Source organism: Apus apus, chromosome 1, assembly GCF_020740795.1.
Source record: "Apus apus isolate bApuApu2 chromosome 1, bApuApu2.pri.cur, whole genome shotgun sequence".
Taxonomy (NCBI): domain Eukaryota; kingdom Metazoa; phylum Chordata; class Aves; order Apodiformes; family Apodidae; genus Apus; species Apus apus.
This window is the reverse complement of record NC_067282.1, coordinates 199,398,148-199,421,634: the sequence shown is the minus strand read 5'-3', so window position 1 is coordinate 199,421,634 and position 23,487 is coordinate 199,398,148. Positions and strand designations below refer to the sequence as shown.

The 23,487-nt window shown below is 45.9% G+C and overlaps 1 protein-coding gene across 1 annotated transcript in view; it reads right to left on the bottom strand.

Moving 5' to 3' along the window:
* CCDC3 (coiled-coil domain containing 3) overlaps window positions 1-23,487 on the bottom strand; it is a 43,685-nt gene continuing 20,198 nt past the window's right edge. The window contains exon 3 of the mRNA XM_051624362.1: window positions 1-2,815. Coding sequence (XP_051480322.1) covers window positions 2,540-2,815 — 276 coding nt within the window. The 3' untranslated portion in view covers window positions 1-2,539. The remainder of the gene's footprint in view (window positions 2,816-23,487) is intronic.

Here is a 23,487-nt window from a genome sequence, read left to right as displayed (position 1 = left end):
TTCCTCTTCACACTTGTGTTTACTGCCTGTACAACATCCCTGGTTGCTCTCTGGGTACTGTCACCAGCAGGGACAAGCAATCAATGATGACACTTGAATAACATTTTTATTTGGGATTGACATCCCCTGTGACTTGTTGGGAGGGTTAACTTGTGATCTGATCTGCCTGCTAGTCTTTATCTCTGGAAATTATTAAAAACCAGGGAGGAATGAAAGGAAAAACTCCAAGGAAATGACTTCTTTTGATTTTGCAACCAGAGGGGACGTTTTGGGTTGTGTTTCGATTTTGCATTTGGGGGGTTTGTTTCCCTTTCTTTTTTGCAAACTAACAAATCTCTCGTAAAACTGACAAGAAGAACAAAATGATTGGGGTTTTTTTTTAAGCCAGAGAAAGAGGAAAATAGGAAGAATTTTCCAGTCTTTTCATTAAGAGACAACAATAACAGCCAAAAAGAGAAAGTTTTTCAACATTATTGTTGGAAAATTTGTAAGAGTAGCAAAGTTGTAGCTGTATTAACTGTACTTTCTCAGCTTTATACGAACATTTTTAAAACATGAATGAATAACAGAGGGAATATTTTTAATAACAAAAAAATTAGAACACAAGCTTTTAATATCTATACCAGGACAAACAGTTCATTTATTTAAACAGCAGTTTAGAAACCAGAAACAACAACATGAAAAATTGTTACTTTCCAATGGGTTTAAATTTTGGAATAAAAATTTCTTGATGGCTTCTAGGGAAGCCTTAGGTCTGTAGTAATTCTCAGGAAATAGCACTGCTGAGTACAGCACAAAACAACTCCATTTGTGCTGCTTTGGAAGGCAAAACCTTTTGAAATGGGTGTAGCTTGTGGTGCCATCAAAATCTTCAGAAATGTTGATATTCAAGAGTGGGGAGGGGGAAAAAAAGCAGCTCTATTTTCCAAAAGGAGCAAGACTGGGAGAGATGAAACTGGGCAGCATCCTAGGAGGCAACACAAGGATTAACTTCTGAGTTCAGCTTGGACTGCAGCTCGTGGTTGAAAGGTGACATGGGAAGCAGGGACCTGCAGAGCTGCAGCCTGGGTGGACTCTGTTCTTGAGCCACAACGTGGGGACCATGCAGTGATCTGGTAAAGTGTGGAGAGTTAGGAGCAGAGTGGTGGTTTGCACACTTACTTCTGAGGCCCTCAACTCCATGTTAAAGATCATCTGGCTCAGTCCACCTTGTACAACTGAGGTGGAGCCCTGGCACATTGTCAGCATTGCCCAGGGCTGGGCAAGGGCAGGCTGCCCCTGTTGCAAAGCAGGAAGAGTATCTGCACCTGGGTGTCATGCTTGGAGTAAGAAAATTATTCTGAGAAGGGAAAAGGAATACAAAACCTCTTCTTCTGCCTTTCCTCCCTCATGGTGCCCTGTTATGGAGGAAGGTTGGTTGAGTGGCAAGACTCAAGATGTGCTCTGGAACCTTAACATCAGCTGTGGATACTGATGCCTCAGCCTATGCTGCTTGACCTGAAGTCAGTGTGTAAATATCTAATAAAGGACATGATGGCCTTTTTTCTTCCATAAGATAACCAAGAAATGGGATTTTCTTCATATTTTAAGAAATTAGACTATATCAAATGTGTAATAAAAATATTTTCTATAGGATTTTAAAATATATACATATATAAACTACCTTAATTTTTAATGCCCTGTTGATAATTGATGTGGTCTCTACAGTATCTAAGTGTAACTAAGTGAGGCTGCCCAGCAACCTCCATTATACCTCAAACAGTGATTATAAAACTTGAAGCCTTGTCCACACTGTAAATTAAACCTGCTTGAAAACAGGACCTGAAATTTTCTGCCAGGCCCCATCCAGCACCCACTGATAGTCAGGCTAAATCCACTCCTGACTGCAGGAGCTGGATTCAGTCCTAGACACAGTCCCAGAATGCCATGGTTTCCAACCCTGTTGGCTGGGCAATGATGAAGGCACCCGAGGGAGTTATTGTGACCTTTGAGGCAAACTAAAAAATATTAGATCTTTTATTTAGAATATTTTGGGATATTTAGAAACAGTTAAGACAATCTAGGCACTTTCATACTTCATTCTGAAGAGGGACACTGGGTGTTGACTTGACTCAAACTTGCCTGCCTCCTTCCCACAGCATCCATCTCCATATATCCTTCAAGTGAAGGATGTAAGTTGTCAAGAAGAGCTCCTGTGTCAGGTGCCTGCAATGGCCCATGGGGCTGAACTGGCATGTTCATCTAAGACAACCTAAAGCTGGTGATGGAGGTGGAGGAGCGTGAGGGCCCAGAAGCACGGATTTACAGTCTGGCCCCATGTCCACCAAGGACAGGGAGGACGTGGCTTTGGGCTGTGCCTCCACACCCAGCCAAACACCATCTGCATTCCTGTTCAATCTAGCACTGTGGCTAAAGCAAGTCCAGATCCATTTTCCATGCAAGGTTTGAAGCAAAGTGTAGACAAGGTGTGAGGGCCAGATCCTGATCTAACACAGGCAAAAACTGCCATTTATCATTGGCCTGAGCACTTACCCTGGCATTACACTTTAAGATAAGTAGCATGGGAGTTCTCCTGCTTCAGAGAGTTAATGTAGGGGATTTGACCACCTGCAGAGGAAAGTTTCTCACTGAGTTTTCGGTTCATCTGCTCCATGTGCCTGGTGTTTTTCCTGGCCTGCCGGAGAGACCTCTTGACCTTCTTCACCCGATCTCGCAGCTGCTTGTTGCGCTTCTCCAGCGTCGCCACCTTCTGCTGCAGCTTCTTCACCCTGTCCTCCTCCTCAAACAGGGCTTTCTGGACTGAGGAGCACATCAGCTGAGGGGAAAGCAGAAACAAAATAGCAACAGGTTAGCTTGACACAAAAAAAAAGCATACTAAAGCAAAGGCTAATTCAGGTGTTCCTTGAAACACTTCAGAGCTCTTCAAAAGAAGATCCTTTTTTTGAAATTCTACTTTTTTTTTAAAACCTTTTCTACTGAAATCCTCTCTGTGTTCAGATAAGACCCGAAACTGTAGGTCTTAATGATCCTAGTGATTCACAATTACTAGTACGAGACATTTTGACAGACCTGTCCAGCCCACTGAGGCTACACTGAGCTTATGGGGAAAGGCTGCCCCATTTCCTAGTGACCCCACTTGGGAGTACTGTCTGGAGCCCTCAACACAGGAAGGACATAGAGCTCTTGGAGAAAGTCCAGAGAAGGGCCACCAAAATTATCAGAGGGCTGGAGCTCCTCTGCTATGAAGACAGGCTGAGAGAGTTGGGGCTGTTCAGCCTAGAGAAGAGAAGGCTCCAGGGAGACCTTACAGCACCTTCCAGTACTTGAAGGGGCTCCAGGAAAGCTGGGGAGGGGCTTTTTACCAGGATGTGTAGTGATAGGATGAGGGGTAATGGTTTTAAGCTGGAAGAGGGGAGATTTATGTTAGACATTAGGAAGAAATTCCTTACTGTAAAGGTGGTAAGACACTGGCAGAGGTTGCCCAAGAAAGCTGTGGCTGCCCCATCCCTGGAAGTGTTCAAGGGCAGGTTGGATGGGGCTTAGAGCAACCTGGTCTAGTGGGAGGTGTCCCTGCTCATGCAGGGGGGTTGGAACTAGATGATCTTGAAGGTCCCTTCCAACCTAAACCATTCTATGATTTTATGGTTTCTGGTATGAAGCTAGAGTTCAGACCAAGGGCTGTCACTGTTGGAAAACTCTAGATTTGATTCAGCTTAGCAGCCCTTCAGAAACTCCAGATTGTGAAGTGAGCTTGTCCTCTGCTCTTTATGTCAACATACAAAGACAGCACCTGCAAAATACAGACCTGGTTGTTTTGTGTTTTCAAGAAGTCTTGTCTTAAATATCTCATTACATGGGTTTATTTCAGATGAAACCCTAAAGGGGAAAATCCCAGTAGATTCTAGGAGCATCCGAGATCCCATAATTTTGACAGAAGTTATTTATTTTGGGGTCAGTGACTGAAAACCACCCCTCCCATTCTACACACTAGCAGCTTATTGCAATATTGTCCCCAGTACAGGCAGCCAGCTCTTGATGTCCACTCACAGAACCATTCTGGTTGGAAAAGACCTTTAAGATCATTGAGTCCACTCACACCTGCTGCTGTTAGAGAGAAATAAAACAAAACAAAACAAAATGAACACACACACACAAAAAATCCCAACAACAAAAACAGCCAAACAAACAAACAACAAAAAAAGGAGACAGCTTCAAAGGTGCTTCACTCGAGGCATCAGAGGCCAAGAGGGCATTTCAAATCCACTGGGCTGGGTGATGGCCCAAAAGTAAAACATCTGTTGGATGACTGGTCATCCTAGGATGACCCAGAGGTCTATCTCCTCTCTGCTATATGTGATTGCCATTCTCACAGTTCTCCTGGTTCTGACTTGCTCCCTGCTTGTAGGTGCAGCAATAGGAATGTGATGAGAAACACCAGCTACAAAGGCTGATGTGTAAGTGTCAAAGCAAAGGAGCTGTGCTCCTGACACACAGTGTCCCTTGGGACAGGATTCAGCTGCCTTCTCTTAAGCTGCTAAACATGAGAATCAGGCCTGGGCTCCTCTCTTTTGGTTTCTCCTGTAATGTCTTCAGGGAGAGACACCCTTCAGGACAGTGATGTCCAGCTTCTAGGGAGGAATCAACCTCTAAACACAACTCTTTCGTTTCACTGACTACAAAGGCACCAAGTTCCATGTTTTCTACCTGGGCAACATTTTCCAGACAGAAACAGATGAGGTGCATGGGGCTCAAGGATAGCCCCACCAGAGCATTTCTGATCTAGAGAAGCCACCATCTGAATCGATTTCTGCCCAGGGTGATGAGCCTCCTTCCTTTTTTTTCCCTACAAAAAGCATCCAGAGGTATTTTATAGTGCAAGTAGGATTTCCAACTGATTGCTGCACTTTGAGGAAAGTCAGTGTCTGCTCTGGATTTATCTCCTATGTAGATCTAGATTTTTTTTATGTGTGTCAAGCACTCCTGGAGCCTGGATGGACTTTCTCTGGCAGAACATTTGGAACAGAGAGGGAATCTAAATAAACAAGTAAATCCTCACTGTGATGATGAAGGATTACATGTTTCTTTCCATCTTACTTTGTAGTATTTTCAACAACTGGAAGTAGGGGGGGGGAGAAGCTGCTTTGATGATTAACGTTTCATTTGCTTTGGAAACCCCCAGCAGCTGAAAACCATGGCCAGTCAACACAAACACAGCAACTGCTTCCAGTCCCCACCAGCTCTTGTTTCTTGTGCAAAAGCACTGCAGGGCTTTGCTGAAGGGCAAATGTTCACCCCGATCATCCTCTCGTTAGGGGTCTTTTATAAATGCATACTTGGGAAGAGTGGGAGCTCACACGTGGAGGGCCAGAAATTGCTCTGAAGAGGAGGGAATTTGGTTTTGATCACAGCTCGTTCCAAGGGCAATTTGAAAACAGCCAGCACATCCTGGCTTTTGTATTTGCTAAACACTTGCAAAACTTCAAGCAGAATACTTCTTGAATTTAAAACCCTGCAAAGGAGAGCACTGAGTTAGGAAAAGATGTCTGTTGGGAAGACAGGAGGTGGAAACTCTACTTGATGAGGGATTTCTTGCATTTTCCATTGATGCAGTGACAGGTCTGGCCTACGACAGAGCCCAATGCAGAGGAACAAACAACTCATGCAGCTGAAGTGTGAGGTTGTGTGAACTCAGTCGTGTCATCTGCCTGGGCTGGCTGGTGGGGGAATGGCAACGTCTGATGGCAGACATCAGGGATGGCACTAGCCTTATCCCAGAGGCACTTTCAAACCTTTTGAGGCTGGTCCTTTATCAGCAGAGGTGGTGCAGCTCTACAGAGACACTCGGGAACTTCCCAAACACCACCAAAAAGCTAGCCAGCTTGTTTGCTTATGCTGTTCCTCTTCCAGGTCTTCACTCTCCAGCTGGAAACCTAAGGCTTAGTGCTTAAATTACCTGGATATTTCCAGGGAGATCACTGGAACAACACAGTTATGAAATACTGATGTACTCTCAGACATGCAGAGCTTTGCTTTCCAACAGGGCAGGCAAGAGAAGAGCCCAGCTTGATAATTTGATACCTGCCAACAATTGCTGGACTACTAGCCAAAAAATAAGCTCTTTGCTCCTTCTGCATGGGGAAAAATAACAAGGTGGTGTCCTCACATTCTCACCAGCTGGTTACAAAGAGCATTTTTCACAGAGCTCTGCAGTCAGGATGAAGTTTAAATGTGAGTACTGTCCCACCCTTGCTGTTACTGCGAGGGCTGCAGTTCACGTGGGTGCAACCAAGTTATTTTTAAACTGGTGCTGGGAACTGTGTAAGAGTGAGAGCTAAGAGCTCGGCACTGCCTGGATAACTAACCCAGTTGCTGGACAAATGGATGAGAAGATAACCAGCCCTCAGTTCATGTTGCTACTTGAAACTTCTTGTTCGTGACCAGATGAGATATCCCTGTATTGTGCAGTCGATCCTGTGGAGTGTATCTACAGCCAAGAATTTCACACCCCGTTTTGTCTGGTCTCATGCATCCATAAATGCACACACTTTGCACTTGATAACCATCATACCTTATACCTTAAGATCATACCTTAGACCAAAGTAATTTCTAAAAGCTACAGGGAACTGGATTTTGTTTCTGGGAATGGCCTGTGCCCCCATTCTCCACCACAGCTTGCCGTGTCAGGTACACCAGAGAAGGTAGGGTAGGGGGGTTGTGCAATACTTAATGGATAATGAAATCTCCAGCCAGCCAGGCAAGTCACTGAGGACCCAGCTCCACTCGGCACCACTGAAGAAAAAGATGGGAAAGGATGGATAGTTGACAGCTCCTATTCCCACAAGGTATCAACAGTAGACAGGTAAGTGACAGCTCTGAAGTGCTGCACTTAGCATGGTGCATGTGCCCACAGACCTGGGAAATGGGCAGAAGGACCAGGAAATGGCTCCTCATAAAAATGTGTGTATTACTTTTCTAGGGTTACTTCAAAAGTTATATTGCCTAGCGACCCACAGTTCAGAAGAGCTGTTTATTCTAGAGATCTCTATCTGCATGTCTTCTTGTTCCACAGCTTTGTTAGCAAGGCATCCTCAGTAGAGGTTAAACCTGAGTGCAGTGCAGCACCAGGAGATGTAACAAGGTAGCACAACAAGAACCACAGAGCTCGTTAAGATTGATCCCAGACACCCTACAGCTGTGAAACTACAAATTAAATATATTTCAGTATCTGTCTAAAACATCCTGTCACAGATACAGCCAGCTTTAAGTTTCACTACATCTAGGTGATTTACAAAGTCTGCCCATTTGTCAAACAAATCAGCACTGTGACAAATCAAACTGATTTTCTGAGGTTCACATTACAAGCATGTGAGCCCTTTACCAAAGACCCTGAATTGAAGTATATATACATTTGTCTGATTGACAGGCACACACATCTGCCTTCTGTAAGCTTCACTAGAATGAGACAGGGGCTAGGACACATGGATAAATGTGCAATGTTAAAGCTAATCCACCACAAATTGTCCATAAATGGCTGAAGTTAGCATTACAGACCTCAATTCACTAAAAAATGCAGCAGTGGCACCTAAGTCTTGCCCTTCCTTTACCAAAGGGAGAGAAGCTGAGTTGTAACTAGTTCCTCATGCTTGTTCCCTAGGGACAGCACAGTACCAGAGCCAACTACCTAAAAGTCCTTCATCTCAGGTCTCCTAAAAATATCTTTCACATCAGGCAGTATATTTGGACATTCAGATACAGGTTGTCATCAGGCAAGATGATTGTAGGAATGTCTTTAAATATGTGACAGTAAGACCTGACCTCTGCATGGACGTGATGTGTTTTTAGAAGAACTGGGCATGAGTCACTTTGGTTTCTTTGGTCCTCAGATCTTCCTCCTGACCCTCAGTGCTAACTGGAGCAGTGCCTAGATGGGCTACTCCCTCAGCATCCCAGACACAGCAGCACTTCACCACAACCTCTGGGAGTGTCCAGTGGAAGAAGTGAGAGTGTCTCTCTCTGGAAACGTATCCTGAGCCCTGTGGTTGGGAAGCACAGCTCCTGCTCTGCACTGCACCCCAGGGACCTCACTGCATCCCTACACCCCTCTCCTCTTGCCCTTCCCTGCTATAAATCCTCTCTACAGAAAAGGTAAAAAACGTCCATTTTCTTGCTTCTCTGTGCTTTGCCACTGTTCAAGTTATGTAAAACATCTTCAACTGAAGCCTTATGCAGCACAAAGTGTGTGTGTTCCTCCAGCTCTACTTGTCTCAGCACAGCAATAGTTCATATCCTCTCTCTCAAGAGGCTCAGGAGCCAAACACAGCTCTCTATTGTTCTTCATCTCCACCAGGAAGCATTTCTCCAACCCCTTCAGTGCTCTTAGCAAGAGGAAGGGTTCTGTGTCGTGGGGAAGCTAATAAGGACATGATATAGCTCAGGCACACAATTTTCAGCTCTCCTGGCCAGGGAGGTCCCCTTCAAGCCCTGCCTTGCCACGGGCACCTTTCAGACTCTGAGCATCCCTTTCTGCTGTTGCTCAGCCCCTTTGGGCAGGCTACATGGGGGCCAGGATGCTGGATGGGAAGACGGACGGTGCAGCAAAGGGGAGCAGGAGGGTCTGGCAGCAGAGTATGAGGTTTGGGATGGAGTGACTTAACCTCCAGTTCCTGGGACTTCTCAGCCAAGACTAACGCTCCTGCTGAAGTGTGGAAAAGCCCCTGTCAGCACTGTTAAACCATTCTGCTGGGGCATGGCAGTGCTGGGTTAAACCACCTCTGCTGGCTGCAAGGCTGCTGCAGGACCTTGCAGAAGTGCCAAACTGGGATCTCCAGGGCAGATCCAGCCTCACTGGCATTAAGGGGGAGGAGCTGGGATTTCCCCCTAGGGTTTCATATGAATCACCAAGATACATAAGACCTGGACGGAGAAAGAAATTATGGCAGCTGTTCTTATCTTACTTTTGGGTCAGGAATTGCCATGGGAGGTGTAAGGCTTGTGGCACGTGTCTCCAGCTCATTTGAAATATTAGAGCTGGGGACTTCAGTGGGGTATGAAGCACTGCTCACTGGAGCCTCTGGCAGGCTACACCCACCACGAGGTGCCTCAGTGCTGGAAATGGTGTTTTTCTTCCCCACTCCACTGCTCACTAAAAGCAGGTGTTCACCTTAAACTCCTCAGACACAGCCAGTCAAGGCAAGTCCTCTCACCTTTCCCAGCCATTATAGGAGAGGAACAGTCATGTCCAAGGGGAGACTTCTTGCCTATCCTAGACACTTGTCTCAGGTGGGCCACCTCTGGGAACACCTCTCCATTGCCTAGATAACTAACTCAGACTGAGGTGGATCCCACCCAAGTCCCACAAAATGGCAGTTGGTGTAACTGACTAGCTGGGGCAGGCTGCAAGGGCAGCATATGGGTAGTTTTATTGGAGTTTGGACAATCTCGCCCAGGAAACAGACCCAAATCCATGTTCATGGGCAATCAGGAGTCTTTAAAAACAGTTTTGTTTCTTCTGATCAGCATCAAACTGCTGCTTGGTGGAAAACCACCCAAAGGACTGTTGGAAGGCTTGCCTGGGCCAGCTCTTGGGTAGCATTTTGGCAGGTCTCTTGGGTAGTATTTGGCCCTGATGTCCTCTGAGCAGCTGAGAAGGGCCCATGTACTTGGAAAATGTGAGCAGTGTTTCCAAACTGTGATGTAAAGCCTGAGTTCCAGCAGCTCCACCAAGACACTGACTCAGCACAGAGGATGGTTTCCTCTCAGGGAAGAGTGTTTTTCACAAGGAAAAACAAACTATTATTTTTCTTCTGAACGTTTTTAAAAATAATGATCTTGGGCCAAACAACAGATCGTTTTAAAAGAATGCTTCCCTGTGATTAAGCACTTTGAAAAACCAGACTTTCCTTTCTGGCAAGGGGTCTGGACTGCTGGTGGCTCTCATCTGCACAGGGCATTGCAGGAATTCATCTCACAGCCCTTGCACCCCTGCTCCCAGGTTATGGGTGATTTTAGAGAACACAGGAGGATTAGGAGGCACTTGAGGGCTGGTGAAAAGACTGTCAACCCTGGAGGTGCCTGGAGAGAGGTCCCTGGCCCCAAAACCATGTGTAGAGCATACCCTGGGGCATTGCTTTCCCCAGACATTTTGACAATGAAGCCTGAAATGCTGCTGAGGGGGAGGATGCAAAGATACAAGTGACAATTGCACCCCATCCCGTCTGCCAGGTTTGGAGATGGAGGTGGGAATGTGTCTCCATGGTACTCAGATTGGTCACTGCCAGTACCCAGGAAGGGATCAACACCTTATTCCCTCTGCTTGCAAAGGGAAAAAGGAGGTGGCTTAATGAGAATAGAAAGCACAGTGATGAAGAAGACAGGAAAGGGGGAAAAAAAGAGATGTAGAGTATGAGCCAGGCTGCCAACCACAGGCACCTCACTTGTGCCAAGGGAGCAGATAAGTCAGTCCTGACAGTAAATCCCTAAATTCCCTGCCCAGGCAGTGAGAGACAGAAGGTCTCCAGGAAAAGAAAAATAAATCAAGAGGACAGGACCTCACTCTGGGGCATCTCCAGGTCCTTTTCCTCTCCCCGCTGACCACGCAGGCAGCGGGGCAGGCACACCAAGAGCCCGCCCGGCTGCTTCTCTCTGTCCCTCCGAGGAGCCTTGTTTCCTTTGAAAATGTTCCTCTAAGCGATTGGCTCAAGATGCCACAGGAATGCGGTGATAGATCAGGGAGGGGAGCGGCCCTGAAGTCTCTCGTCTAAGTGGTTTAGCAGGAGCAGCTGTCCTCCTCCTCCTCCTCTTCCTGCTGCTGCTGCTGCTCCTGCTCTGGTTCCTTCTAGGTACCATGCCTGGAGGTAGGTGCTCCTGACACACCTCTGCCCTGTTCCTGCCGTGCAAGCAGGGAAGCTGCTTCCTTCTAGGTAAATGACACTGAGTGCTAAAGTGCACTACCCAGCTCAGCTGTGCTGGGCTTAAAGAAAAGTGTTTTGATTAAGAAAAAAAAAAATCTTTTCTCTGTTGGCAGAAGCAATGTAGGTGCTGAGAACACGGTTTCAAGTCTACCTTACAAAACAGGCTGCTTCATTTCTGCATCTTGCTCTGCCTGAATGCTGAAAGTGACTGTTCCTGAGTTACTGATTTATTTATTCATTGCTTTTTTTTTAGTGTTTTTTTTTCCTGTCTCAGAGCCAGGGTTGCAGTTTCAGCTGGGCTTCAAAAGGCTGTGTAAGAGGCTTTTCCCCTCCCTCCCCCCTATAACTTGCACAGAAATTTTCCATTTCCAAAGCTACCACCCAAAAACTTGCTATCCACTTTAATTTCCAACTCAGCTCTTTCCCACCGAGCATTAATTATTATCACAATAAAACTAATTAGGTCTGATGTGCCTAAAACTACTTTGCCAATATACTTTACCTCAAGTATATGTGACCATGTCTCCATCTAACCTTGTTTTACTTGGCTTGTGTTTCAATAGGATTAGGTCACCATTCTACACACACACACACACACAGCAAATTAATTAAATACCAAGGAAGGGGTAAAAGCAACAAGACCCAGAAATCAAGTGTATTGTGTCTTTCCCTCCCTCTGATGGGAACACAGGGAAATGAGAAACTGCTGCTCAGAGCATCACAGCATCATCTGCTCTGCTCCCATTTATTGAAATGTTGGTGTTGACTTTTGAATGAGCTGAGCTCTACCTTGTGTTACAAACCTTCAGTTTCTAGAAACTTCAGTTGGTGTAATGGTTGTGTTCAATAGACAGCATCTACCCTAGAGCAAGGCAGCAGTGAAGGCTGCACAATATATTCAGCTACTGCATCACCAGATGCAGCTGAAGCCAAGAACCAGCATCAGCTGGTGAGGAAATGTATTTGAAAGTCAACCATGTCCTGGGCTGCTTCAAAAGAAGCGTGGCCAGCAGGTCAAGGAAGGTGCTTCTGCCCCTCTGCTCCACTCTTGTGAGACCCCAGCTGAAATATTGTGACCAGCTCTGGAGGCCCAAACGTAAGGACATGGAGCTCATGGAGAAAGTCCAGAGAAGAGCCACCAAGATGATCCAAGGACTGGAACATCTTATGAAGACAGGTTGACAGTTGTGGTTGTTCAGGCTGGAGAAGAGAAGGCTCCAGGGAAAGCTTATAGTGGCCTTCCAGTGCCTGAAGGGGCTACAGGAAAGCTGGGGAGGGGCTTTTTACAAGGGCGTTTAGTGAGACGACAAGGGATAATGGTTTTAAGCTGGAAGAGGAGAGATTTAGGTTAGATATTAGGAATAAATTGTGTGAGGGTGGTGAGACACTGCAACAGGTTGTCCAGGGAGGTTGTGGATGCCCCTCTATGGAAATGTCCAGGGCCAGGTTGGATGGGGCTTGGAACAATCTGGTCTAGGGGGAGGTGTCCCTGCCCACGCAGGGGGGTTGGAACTAGATGATCTTTAAGGTCCCTTCCAACCCAAAGTATTCTGTGATTCATAGTTACCAATATTAATTTGCATGAGAAAAATATGGAAACAGTAAAACAAGGTCGATTAAGGGCTTAATGAATTTAAAATTTCCTGTGGGTGAAGCAATTCCAGAGCTCCATGTATCCCCTGACAGGTTCAGAGGGCAAATGCTCAGTGCCTGCATCCTCCCTGGCTGAAAAGAACAGGGAAGGGCTGGGATCAGTAAATACACAATAAAATATAATTTACATACAAGATTAAAAAAATGTTGCCTCTCTATCACCTCTAAGTTGAAACTGGGAAAGAAGAAAAGCAAATCTCAGCAGGCTGAGGATGGATATTTGCAAATGGCTGCAGTGTGAACCCAATGGATTAAATGCTCCCTCTCAGAAAGGCACAGAAATTGGGACATTTACTGTAAGTCGAGTCCTGTCTCCTCCCCAGCAAATATGTCCTACCTCAGGGAAGTTTTATGCACAGGAGGAGAACCTGTGCTGAGAAAGGCAAATGTTTAAAGTTAATGCAACGTTTATAAAACTCCTGCTGCTCTATAAATCCCTCTACTCTGGACATCTTGGCTTCATGCTTCGCCCAAGCTGCTGCAGCTCAGCAGCCTTTCCTAACAGAAAGGATGTCCCTGGCTGCAGGCTGGGCTGGAAGCCCTGAGCGTGCTCTGCTGCTGTGCAGCTGCTGGATTTCACAGAGCAAATGCAGGTGCCCTGGGGCAACCTGCCCTGCTCAGGTGCCCTGGGGAAGCAGAGGTGTCTGCATCACTCCTGAGCATCAGTAGGAACTGCTGGAGCTGTTTTGCCTCATTTGTCAAGTCCTCTTGGGTGCAGGAAAGTGGGAGAAGTGAAAAGGGCATATTCAGACCCGTGTTTATCTGTGCTTGGTGCATCCCTTGGGGTAGTCTTTGCACCATCCTGCCTAATGGATCTAACCTAAATGCTGGGCAGTGAACACTGGTTTTCTGGGCTCTTACTACAGTCAATGAAGAGACTGAAATTCCTCTGGAGGATGAGTCAGAGAAACTAATGTAGAGCAGGGAAGCAGGCACTAAAACTGAGCTGAGTAGCATGCAAACAACCCTGACACCCTCTGTGCTTATACATGCAGCTGGAGATGCCCCTGCCAGGGCAGGAGCAGGGCGAGAGGCTCTCTTGGAGCCTTTCCCTGCAAGCAATAAGGAATCTGTGGAACCTTGAGGGGAAATGATGGCAGTGGCATTAAAATCAGACTGGAGGAAGCCACAGGGGCTTGACGAAGGGCATCTGTGTCTGCTCCTGAGCTGCTCTGCAAGCCCAGAGCCAAGAGACGTCAGCAAGAGGCTGTTTGCTGTGCCCCACGCCAGCAGCCTCGAGACAGGTGTTAGAGCCAGTGGTGACAAACAGGCAGAGGAAAAGGGTCAGCCCTCACCCAAGCACGGAAGTGCCACAGGTTGCCACGGCCCTCAAGTGGAAAAGCTCTGCTGAGGTTGAAGAAGTGAAGACAAAGGGCTGGAAAAACAAACATCTGCGGCCTGCAGGCGCTCTCTGGCTAACGTCAGCATGTCAAGAAAGGAACCGAGGAGGCAAAATGCCTGTGAGACTAATCAGCAGCTCTGAATAGCAAGCTCCAAGCACTAACATCTGGCTGACGGGAGCTCCCTGCTACTCACAGATATCCCCATCCCACCAGGCAGCTCAGAACAGCCTGTCCACAACTCCGGCCTCTGCGTAGGCTGTAAATCCTGAAAGGGCTCCGGACCACCCTGGATGTGATAAATGGGCAAGAGGCTACTCTGAGCATGGCAGAGTTTGGCAAATAACCAGTCTTCAAGGTACAGAGACATAGTATTTAGGGGGACCACCCTCCTGTGCTTGCATGGTCCTGAGCATTCGAGGCATTAGTGGCTGTTGCCATAGGAGTCAAAAGCTGCTTTTTCACTCTAGTAGAATCCCTCAGATAGGGTCAAGTTCCTGAGCCAGAATTTCAGTTCTGAGTAGAGGCTTGTCGCCGTTTGACTCAGGTTCGACAACTTTGAGTCAGAGAAATACAGGGTCATGTCTGAAATCCAGCATCACATTTGATGGTCAAAGTCTCTCCCTGCTGCTCTGCTGTGCTTCATGTAGACACACGAGCATCAGAAAATTCCATCATGTGCTGAGCAACTTACTGCTTTTTACAGAGAAAAGCTTTTTACACCAGACTTGTTACAATGTCCATGGAAAGAGGGTTTTAAGGTAAGAGTAAGTCAGGTCTCCCCATACACAGAAGTCTGGAGCCCTCTTTCCAGTCTGATTTCAGAAGAAGGAAGATTTCAGCCACAGCTACGCCGGACAAAATGTCCACAGGGCTGAGAGATGCCCTGCAGTGAACTCTTCTCTGCAAGCATCTAAATTATAGAGCATGCTCTCCACTGCTGGTTAATGTTATGATGGTGACTCTCAACTGTTTAATCCTAAGTTAATAATTGTGTTGAAGTGAGATAATTGCATAGCAAGTGCCACACCACCACACATGAACACACAGAGATATCTTTGAGCTACAGTTCAATCAAGCCCTTCTTTGTTTTTTGGCTCTTGTGAATAAATGCTCCATGGTCTGCAAAATCTTGCAAAATCCTGCTGCTGTGTGCATTTAACCTGCACTTAATCTACTGTTGTTCCTTGCCAAATACTTAGGGGCAGGTAGCAAATGTATCCCTGCAAGTCTGCGTTACTCTTTCTGTATGCGTGAACATATGAGGGCTTAAAATCTGATAATGAAAGTGATTTCCTCCAATAGTCAAAAAGTTCTCTGTGGATGTTCATTTTGCTCTTTTCACATTCCTCTGACACAAAAGTTTTATCTGTCCTTTCACCAGCTTTGCATTGCATCACTTCAGCAACAGCAAGAGCCAGGATGTGAACAGTCCCTAGGAGCAGATGGTCTGTATTGCCCCCCACCCATCTTGCAGCAGCAATCACAGTATCCACACCAGTCATCATCCATACAACACCACAAGAATTACCTAATACCATGGCAATTAAAAAAAAAAAAAAAAGAAAAGAAATTTTTTTTAAAAAGGCAAAAAAACCCTCAAAATCCACTGTGAGTAAGCCAGGATCTGGGCTCCAGTCTAGCTTGTTAACTAGGACACTTTCCTTGTCTTCTGGCAATAGTAATTCTGGAAGGGCAAAATCACAATTATTTTGAGCTGCTTTATCTGAACAGTTTGTTCTCATTAAGCAACATGTGCATTTCACACCTAATCAAAGAGGGCAGATAAAATGAAAGCCCTAAGCACAGGAAAGGAACTAGATGTCTCCACTACAGAGAGGGCAACAGTCAGTTATGGGAAAAGCAGACCCAGTGAGAACCAGTTTCTCTGCACTTCAATTCCTTGTCTCCAGAAATGGGGATTACAGGACTTCTGTGATTTACAGTTTTCTGAGCCTTTATATTCGAAACTAGAAAGGTCTATATTTGAAGCCCAGATCATGTGGGGACAGCAGCAAAAGATGAGCTGGGACTCATGGTGAGATCCTTCACTTGCAGGCAAAATGGTCTTTGTGCCTCTCTGGGCAGATTCAGAGGATGAGCCCAGAAGCCACATTTTTCCTTGAATGGTACTGTGAGGCATTGCCTGCCATTTCAGCCTTGTCTCTGGCAATCTGGAAACCCATTTTCCAGTAAGGATCCTGCATAAATTGCCAGGCCTTGGATCCATGACTGGTTGAGTTTTCAGTGATTGGGGGTTTAGTCAATATAAGTTTGTAATATAAAAGCTGCATTTCTGAGTGTCACAGATCAAGGCATTTGAATCCACAGTATCCAAGGAGAAAATCCTGGCTATGTGACTTCTTAGTTTAGACAGCAGAGCAACATCATGGGAAGTGGATGTGTGCTGCCTCACACTCGTGACAGACAGGAGGAATTTTCCAAGCTGGGAGGATCACAGAGCCCACTTGAAATCACTGGACACTTCCACAAATCTCTACACATGTCCAAATTATTTACCAAGAGTTTAAGTTTTCTTTGAAGATAGGAGCAATATGGTCAAATGACCTGCAATCCTGAACTCTTAACCCCTCAGATTGTGAAGACAGGAGCACGTAGGTAATGTACTGAAGGCTTCAGTCTCAAAAGTTTCTAGTACTGAGAAAAGAGAGATCTCTTCGGCATTAAATAATTAATATTTTCTCTATATTTTTAATGCTTATTTGCAAGGCCTGTTTGCCTGCAGGGAAAGAACAGACCTGCCCAGCTTAATGAAGTAGTATGGCACTGTACAGGTGCCTGGTAGGCTGAAGAGGCCTGATTGTCATTTCACCACTGGCAAAAAACATCTTGAGGGAGCTGAAGAGTGTCTCACCAGCTAAAACCTGGCCCATTTATTTAGCTGGTTAAACACATCCTTGTCATTTTCTGCCATCGAGATGACAACTGTCCTTGGAGAGGGCATGGACACATTGATACTTCTGATCAACTCCAGACATACTCAGTCAAGGGTGCAGCTGGGTGGGTGCTATAGCCCAAAGAGTAAAGGTTTCAACCACAACTGAAGGGACAACTTCCAGCAACTGCCCTCACTGGGACATGGATTACATAACCAACTGCTCTTTAGGCACCACTCACTAAAAGGGACAAAAAGGATGTGAGCAACAACATGCCAATAGTCACACCTCTTACCCTCTAGGCCTAAGGGTCAATAAACCAGCAGAAAAGCCAGCAGAAGAATACACAAGGGGTTTTTTACAAAGATAGAAGGCAACATTTATTCTCACTCTTCATCTAGGACAGAAATTAATGGAGATTGAACGAGTGTGGAGGAGCTGAGGAAGAACAGGGCAGTCAGGCCCTGGGGGGATTGGTAGAGAACCTTTCCTGCAGGTATCTGAGGCCTCTCTCCATCAGCCAGATGTAATTTAGGGTTAATATATGTGAACTGCAACACAAACTCAACTAGAAAGACTGGGTAATGTATTTGTTTAATCTGATTCCCATCCAGACAGACCTCTCAGTTCTGCCTTGGCCTGTTTAACACCATTAGTAAGTACATGGCTGCAGTGGTGTGCAGCAGCCACACTTCTCATAGCAGCCACTGTCACTGATGACCTGCACTGCTCCCTCAGGATGTTTTTCAGGCACTTGAAGTGAAGCACAAAAAAATTTAAAAAATATTGCATAATTTCAAGTGTTTTTCCTTCCAAGTACTCCCCACCCTACAGATCCTGCCACTTACTAACATTTCTGTATTTAATCCCTTCCTAAAATAACCTTTTTCCATTGAGAAATTTGCAAGTGTTTGGGAGGGGGGAAGTTTGCTGTTTTGATGGAAGAAGAGAAACGAAATTATTTCCTGGCTGAGATTTATGTGTCAAGTTTTAGCTTGCAGACAGATTTTTCTAGCCAAGTTATGAAATCTCAAGGTAATTCCAACTCTCCCCCTTTGGTGATTTTTATGAAGTAATTTCTGATATGTATGGAAATAAAAGGAGACTCCACAGCATGGAGGTGTTCAGTGGGAATGGGGACTCTCATCCCTGAGCAGAAGGAAAGGGCTGGAACACAGGTGACTCTGGCAGAGCTGTCAGAAAGTAGAAACTCAGCCCCAGCTTACTAGGAAATGGTGAACATGTTGATGAATCTGTGTTTCTTAATGCTTTGGATGCAACTGAGAGAAAGGAGGAGGTTGCACTTGACCATGGACAAATTGAAGCTGAGTTTTTCTTGAGACATCAGGCTTTTTAGAAACTTAAGAGCAAGTGCTTTGATGTGACATCTTAAAGATGCTCAGTTCGATGATGGGCAGCTGAAGGGTGTTATGGTCATGTCTTCCAGCAAAAAGGACACAGAAATCCATCACATGAGCAATGTTGTACTCCTCCAGCCCTTCTGTCACATTTGTCATGCTACCAATGCCAATGTAGCAGGGATGACCTGTGCCTGAGGCAGTAAAGTGGCTGGAGCATCTGCCTGTGGACCAACTTGAAGGGAAAAGGAGGCAGTGGAGACAAGTAAACATGTGTGCCAGAAACCCATGGTGAGACTGGGGTGCTTGAAACCTGAGATGGCAGGAGAGACTCACTGTGAAAAGGCTGGGGCTGTTGGCTATATCCATATTAGCAAGTCAGTTGGAGCAGTAGAAACATATTTGCACACTGAAGTTCTAAATGTATTTGAGACAAGCAAATACAGTGGGAAGGGGATCAGATGCATGAAGGACCAACCATGGATCCCTTGTGTTCCCACTAGGACTTGGTACACACCAGATGGGTGTCTGTAGCAGCCTGGCTCTCTTTCCCTCAGGAGGAATCTACTCAGTGTGCACCAAACCCTCTCTATGAACCAAACCAACATTTGCTAAGCCAAACTATGTCTCCTAAAATTCAGGCTCTCTCCCAGTCATGAAGAAGATTGCACTGCTTTAACATGACATCTTCTTGACAAACCTAGGAGGACTGTTGTCCCTGTAGCTGATTTCCCTGAGCTCCGTGACTTGGGAAAACTCCAGAAACCAGTAGCCCTCACAACCATTGCACAGCCTGCAAGACAACTGGTTTCACACTTGCTCCCATCACTCCTGATGGGCCAGCTCCAGCCGCTCAAGGTCTCAGCACTGGGCTGGCCGGGGCCCCTCGCAGCTCGGCTGTGGACAGGGTGGTGGATGTGGTGATGGATGTGCAATGAAGTGCCAGGGTTGTGTAATTCAATTGTAACTCACAAATAGCAGCTGGCGGCTCCCCAAAGAGCTATCTGCCACTGGAGCTCACTACATTTCTCTCCCTGAAGTTTCCCTTCAAAGCTCAAGCAAAGAGAAGGGCTGGCTCGGCTCTAAAATAACCCGCCTGTTTCCCTTTGCTTGACACACTGCAAATCCTTCCTGGTGCTGACATCCACACTCTCCTCAAACTCCCACATTTTTCAAGAACAGTTGAACCAACAAGTGCTGGGATGCAGAGCCCGTGAAGCCACCTTGGCTGTGTTTTAATGCCTTCTGGAATGATCCTAATGCAAGACAGACGTTGACGATGTGTTTGCACTTGTAACGAAGTGCTGGCTACACTTGAGCTTGGCTGTAATGAGCTCTCCCCAAACTACCACACATGAAATGCAGGCAAGGAGACAGGGAAAGTGGTTTCAGAGTTACAAGTGAAGGAAGGCAGATGTCTAGAAGCAGGAAGAAGTGAGTAGATACAAGGATCCCCATATTGCCTCCCAGCTCTGCTGATGACTGTCCACACCTTAAAGCCAGCTAAAAGTTGGTTTGATACTTTAGTTGTGAAGTGAGTCCCTCAGACACAACCAGGAAACTATTTTCAAGTACACCATGAAGCTAGAGCTGGACTGAGTTCAGTAAAGCCACAGATGATCATTTCTGCTCAAAAATGCCAAGAAATGGAGTTTACTCCAATCTTTTGCTTTGTGTGAGGGGATGGGGAGTGACATGTAAGAGGAGATGCTCTCCTATAGACTCTAGGCCATGGGTCTAACATTTGCTTAAATAACCAGCCTGTAATTTGGGTAACACTACTGAAAAGGCATGTCACATCCTTGTGTATACCTTTGATTGCTGAGGGGATATTTCCCAGGCATCTCAAAGCTCAATTATTCAAAGGCCTTTTCAGACCATTAGAATAGAACTGATGCACATGTAGCAATAATTAAGAAACCAGGAAATTATAGGGATAATCCAACATAAATGCCAGTTGATTTAATTACTGGGCTGAATGCCAAAGTTCATGTTTCTCCTAGGGTTTGCAAACAGCCTTTTGCCTCTGTGTTTGGACAACCCCAAACTCAAGTCTATTCCAGACAGTGGTGAAAGAGCTCACAAAACATTGTCCTACCTCTCTTGCTGGACAAAGCAGACCAATATTGTATATTAACAAAGCCATTTTTATCAAAAAAGTGGCTTTGGATTTCAAGCTCATTTATTACTTTATTTTTGTGCATATGACTCATAGTTCATGAGGTCTACACAAAACCACAAACAAGGAAAGAGGGAAAGGGAGAGTACCTGTAATAAACTCTACATTACCTGAAAAGAGAATCAAGTATCTTCTAGTAACAGCTTCCTTTCAATGTTAAATCACAAAGGTTAATATGCAGTTATACCTCAGCAGTTCTGAGCTGAGTTTTGCATCTTGGAAGATGAGACAGTGGATGCAGATGTGGGTTACCTGGGCTTTAAAAGTCCTGGTTTAGAAATAATGAAGATACAGTAATAGCCATGACAAAGCATGTCTGTAGCAACTGTGGATGGGCACTCCTCAATATTCAGCCTGCATGTGTGTCATGCCTTAAACCCCTACAGGTATTTCAGCACACAAATAATTCACACACAGCATCTGCAAGGCTTGCAGAAGTTCAGAGGAAGAGGACAAAACACAAGTAGTTCACTGTTACACATTTTCCATGTCTCCAAGGGCAAAGTGGTGTCATGGGACACTTTCGCTCCTTGTAGTCAACAGAGCCAAAAACTTCCGGAAAGCTACCTCAGAAATCAGTCTCCCTATTTCCATCAGGACCTAAAAAAACCCCATAGCAGCTGTGAGCAGATGTTATTCCAGTCTCCCTTTCAACAGCTGCTGGACACCTCTGAGCACGAGGCTGTGACAGCAGGACCAGCAGGATGCATCACCACGTCTCCAGCCGGTGGCAGGTCAGCTGCCTGCTGCAGACCTCAGACTCCTTCCTGCTCCTTTTTTAAACTTCATGGTGTCAGCTGAGTTGAACCAGTTTTCTGGACACTTTCCCATTTCCTTAATACTTCATCAAACAGCACTAAGAGTGTGAAAGGGCCCAGTGCACACTTTTAAAGGAACCCAGGCCTGACAAGCGCTACTTGGCTGTCACCGCAGGGAGGGAGCTGTGTCAGCCCTTGCTTTCCTCCTGGTTTTAAAGCTGCTCTACAGTGTGGTTTATTGCATTTAATGGGGAACTTTAAAAGACTCCTGTTCTAAAGTGATTTTAGAAGACAGCCTCCATATGGCAGTGTTTTTTCTCACCCTGACTCTTCAGCTATAGTCAAGCTTGGTAAAATGGTGCCTTGGACAGGTTCTGATTTTGCTTTCTGGTCTGCTGCTTTTTCACTCCTATGGTTGGGATTTCTTTGTGACCTTTGGACATGGCTGTCCAAGGTTTCCCATGGCCCACAGGGAGACAAATCACCAGGGACAAGCTCTGGGGCAAGGACACTGAGTTGTCCATCATGTGGCCTATAGTCCCAAAACATCTAAGCTTTCTGTTAGCCAAACTAGAAAATAACATGCAGAAAGCTCAGGTCTAGTACAGGGCAATGAGAGCAAGAAAGATCAGTTCTGTTTAACCAGATTAGATCTGACTTCCTGTAGAAAATTGTTGAAAGTCATCCCCAACTCCCAGCAAATGACCTCAGCAGGTGCATGATTTTCCTAGAAAAAAAGATCCATCCCCTTTTTCAGTCCATCATGACCCCTGGCAAACTCAGGGGCAAACCCTGCCTGACAAATGCAGTGGCTTTCTACTATGGAGTGACTGCACTAGTGGACAAGGGAGGACCTATGAATGTCATCTACCTGGACATGAGCCACCAATGTGCAGTTACAGCCCAGACGACCAGCCACATCCTGGGCTGCATCAAGAGAAGTGTGACCAGCAGATCAAGAGAGGTGATTCTGCCCCTCTGCCCTGCCCTGCCCTGGTGAGACCCCACGTGGAGTGCTGCGTCCAGCTCTGGAGCCCCCAACACAAGGAGGATGTGGACTTGTTGGAGCGTGTCCAGAGGAGGGTAACAAAAATTATCAGAGGGCTGGAGCACCTCTTTTATGAGAACAAGCTGAGGGAGTTGGGGTTGTTCAGCCTGAAGAAGAGAAGACTCCAGGGGGATCTTATAGTGAACTTCCAATACCTGAAAGGGGCCTATAAGAAGGCTGAGGAGACCTGTTCACAAGGGCATGTAATGATAGGACAAGGGGTAATGGTTTCAAGCTAGAGAAGGGTAGATTTAAGTTTGACATTAGGAAAAAGTTCTTTAATATGAGGGTGGTGGATCACTGGAACAGGTTGCCTAGAGAGGTGGTGGGGGCCCCATCCCTGGACACATTCAAGATCAGGCTTGATGGGGCTCTGAGCAATCTGTTCTAGTGTGAGATGTCCCTGCTTATTGTAGAGGGGTTGGACTAGATGACCTTTAGAGGTCCCTTCCAACTCAAAACATTCTATGATTCTATGACCCACTTCAGTTTAAAAAATCACCACATTTAAGTTGGGTTATATGGACGTGCATTGTTCCCAGCCTCCAGCTGCAGGTCAAAAAAACCAAACAAACCAACAAAAGAGATTTAAGGCAGAACAGTTCTGGTTTGATTTCCGAGCCAGGAAATCCTCACTGTAATTGCAGTCTCCCAGGTAAGTCATGCTTCCCCCCAGGCTTCCACCCACGCCACATCCAGGTGTTTCAGGAGGTGATACTTTCCTCTCCAGAGAAACACGCTGGCCTCTAGCAATCACTAATTAGCACTTTGCTGATGGACGAAGTGCAGAGGAGCATTTGCTTCTGCATCACCACTAACTCCATAACCAATAATTACATTTTTGTTGGGCCGCCAAGGTCCTCACACACACCTGCATGCTGCCCACACAGTTGTTAGGAAGAGATTTATATTAATTAATTGTAACATTCCTATCATAAATCTCCCCACCCACTTCCAGCAGTGGCATGTAAGCCCAGCGACGGGCATGTCTGATTTCCCCTCCTTGCTACCCAGGTTCACAACATCAGAATAAAATCAGTTAAGGCTCTCTTCTGTTTGCATCCTTTGAAGCTTTGATTCATTTTTTTTCCTGAAACCTCAATTTAATTCTAGGTGAGGAATCATGCTTTCTTCTTCTTCTATTTTCCCCTGGTTATTTGTTCACGCCTTCCTGACTAGTCTAGACAGCCCTACCACTTATGATTTTCCTGAGATGGATGCTTTCCAAACTGCAAGTCTCTCCTCCCACAGAACGTGGGCCAAGCTTCACAAAACCAAACCTCTTCCCACAGATCACCACTTCCCCAGCTAGCAATTGACTTCCAGAGCTGAAGAGGTGGGAAC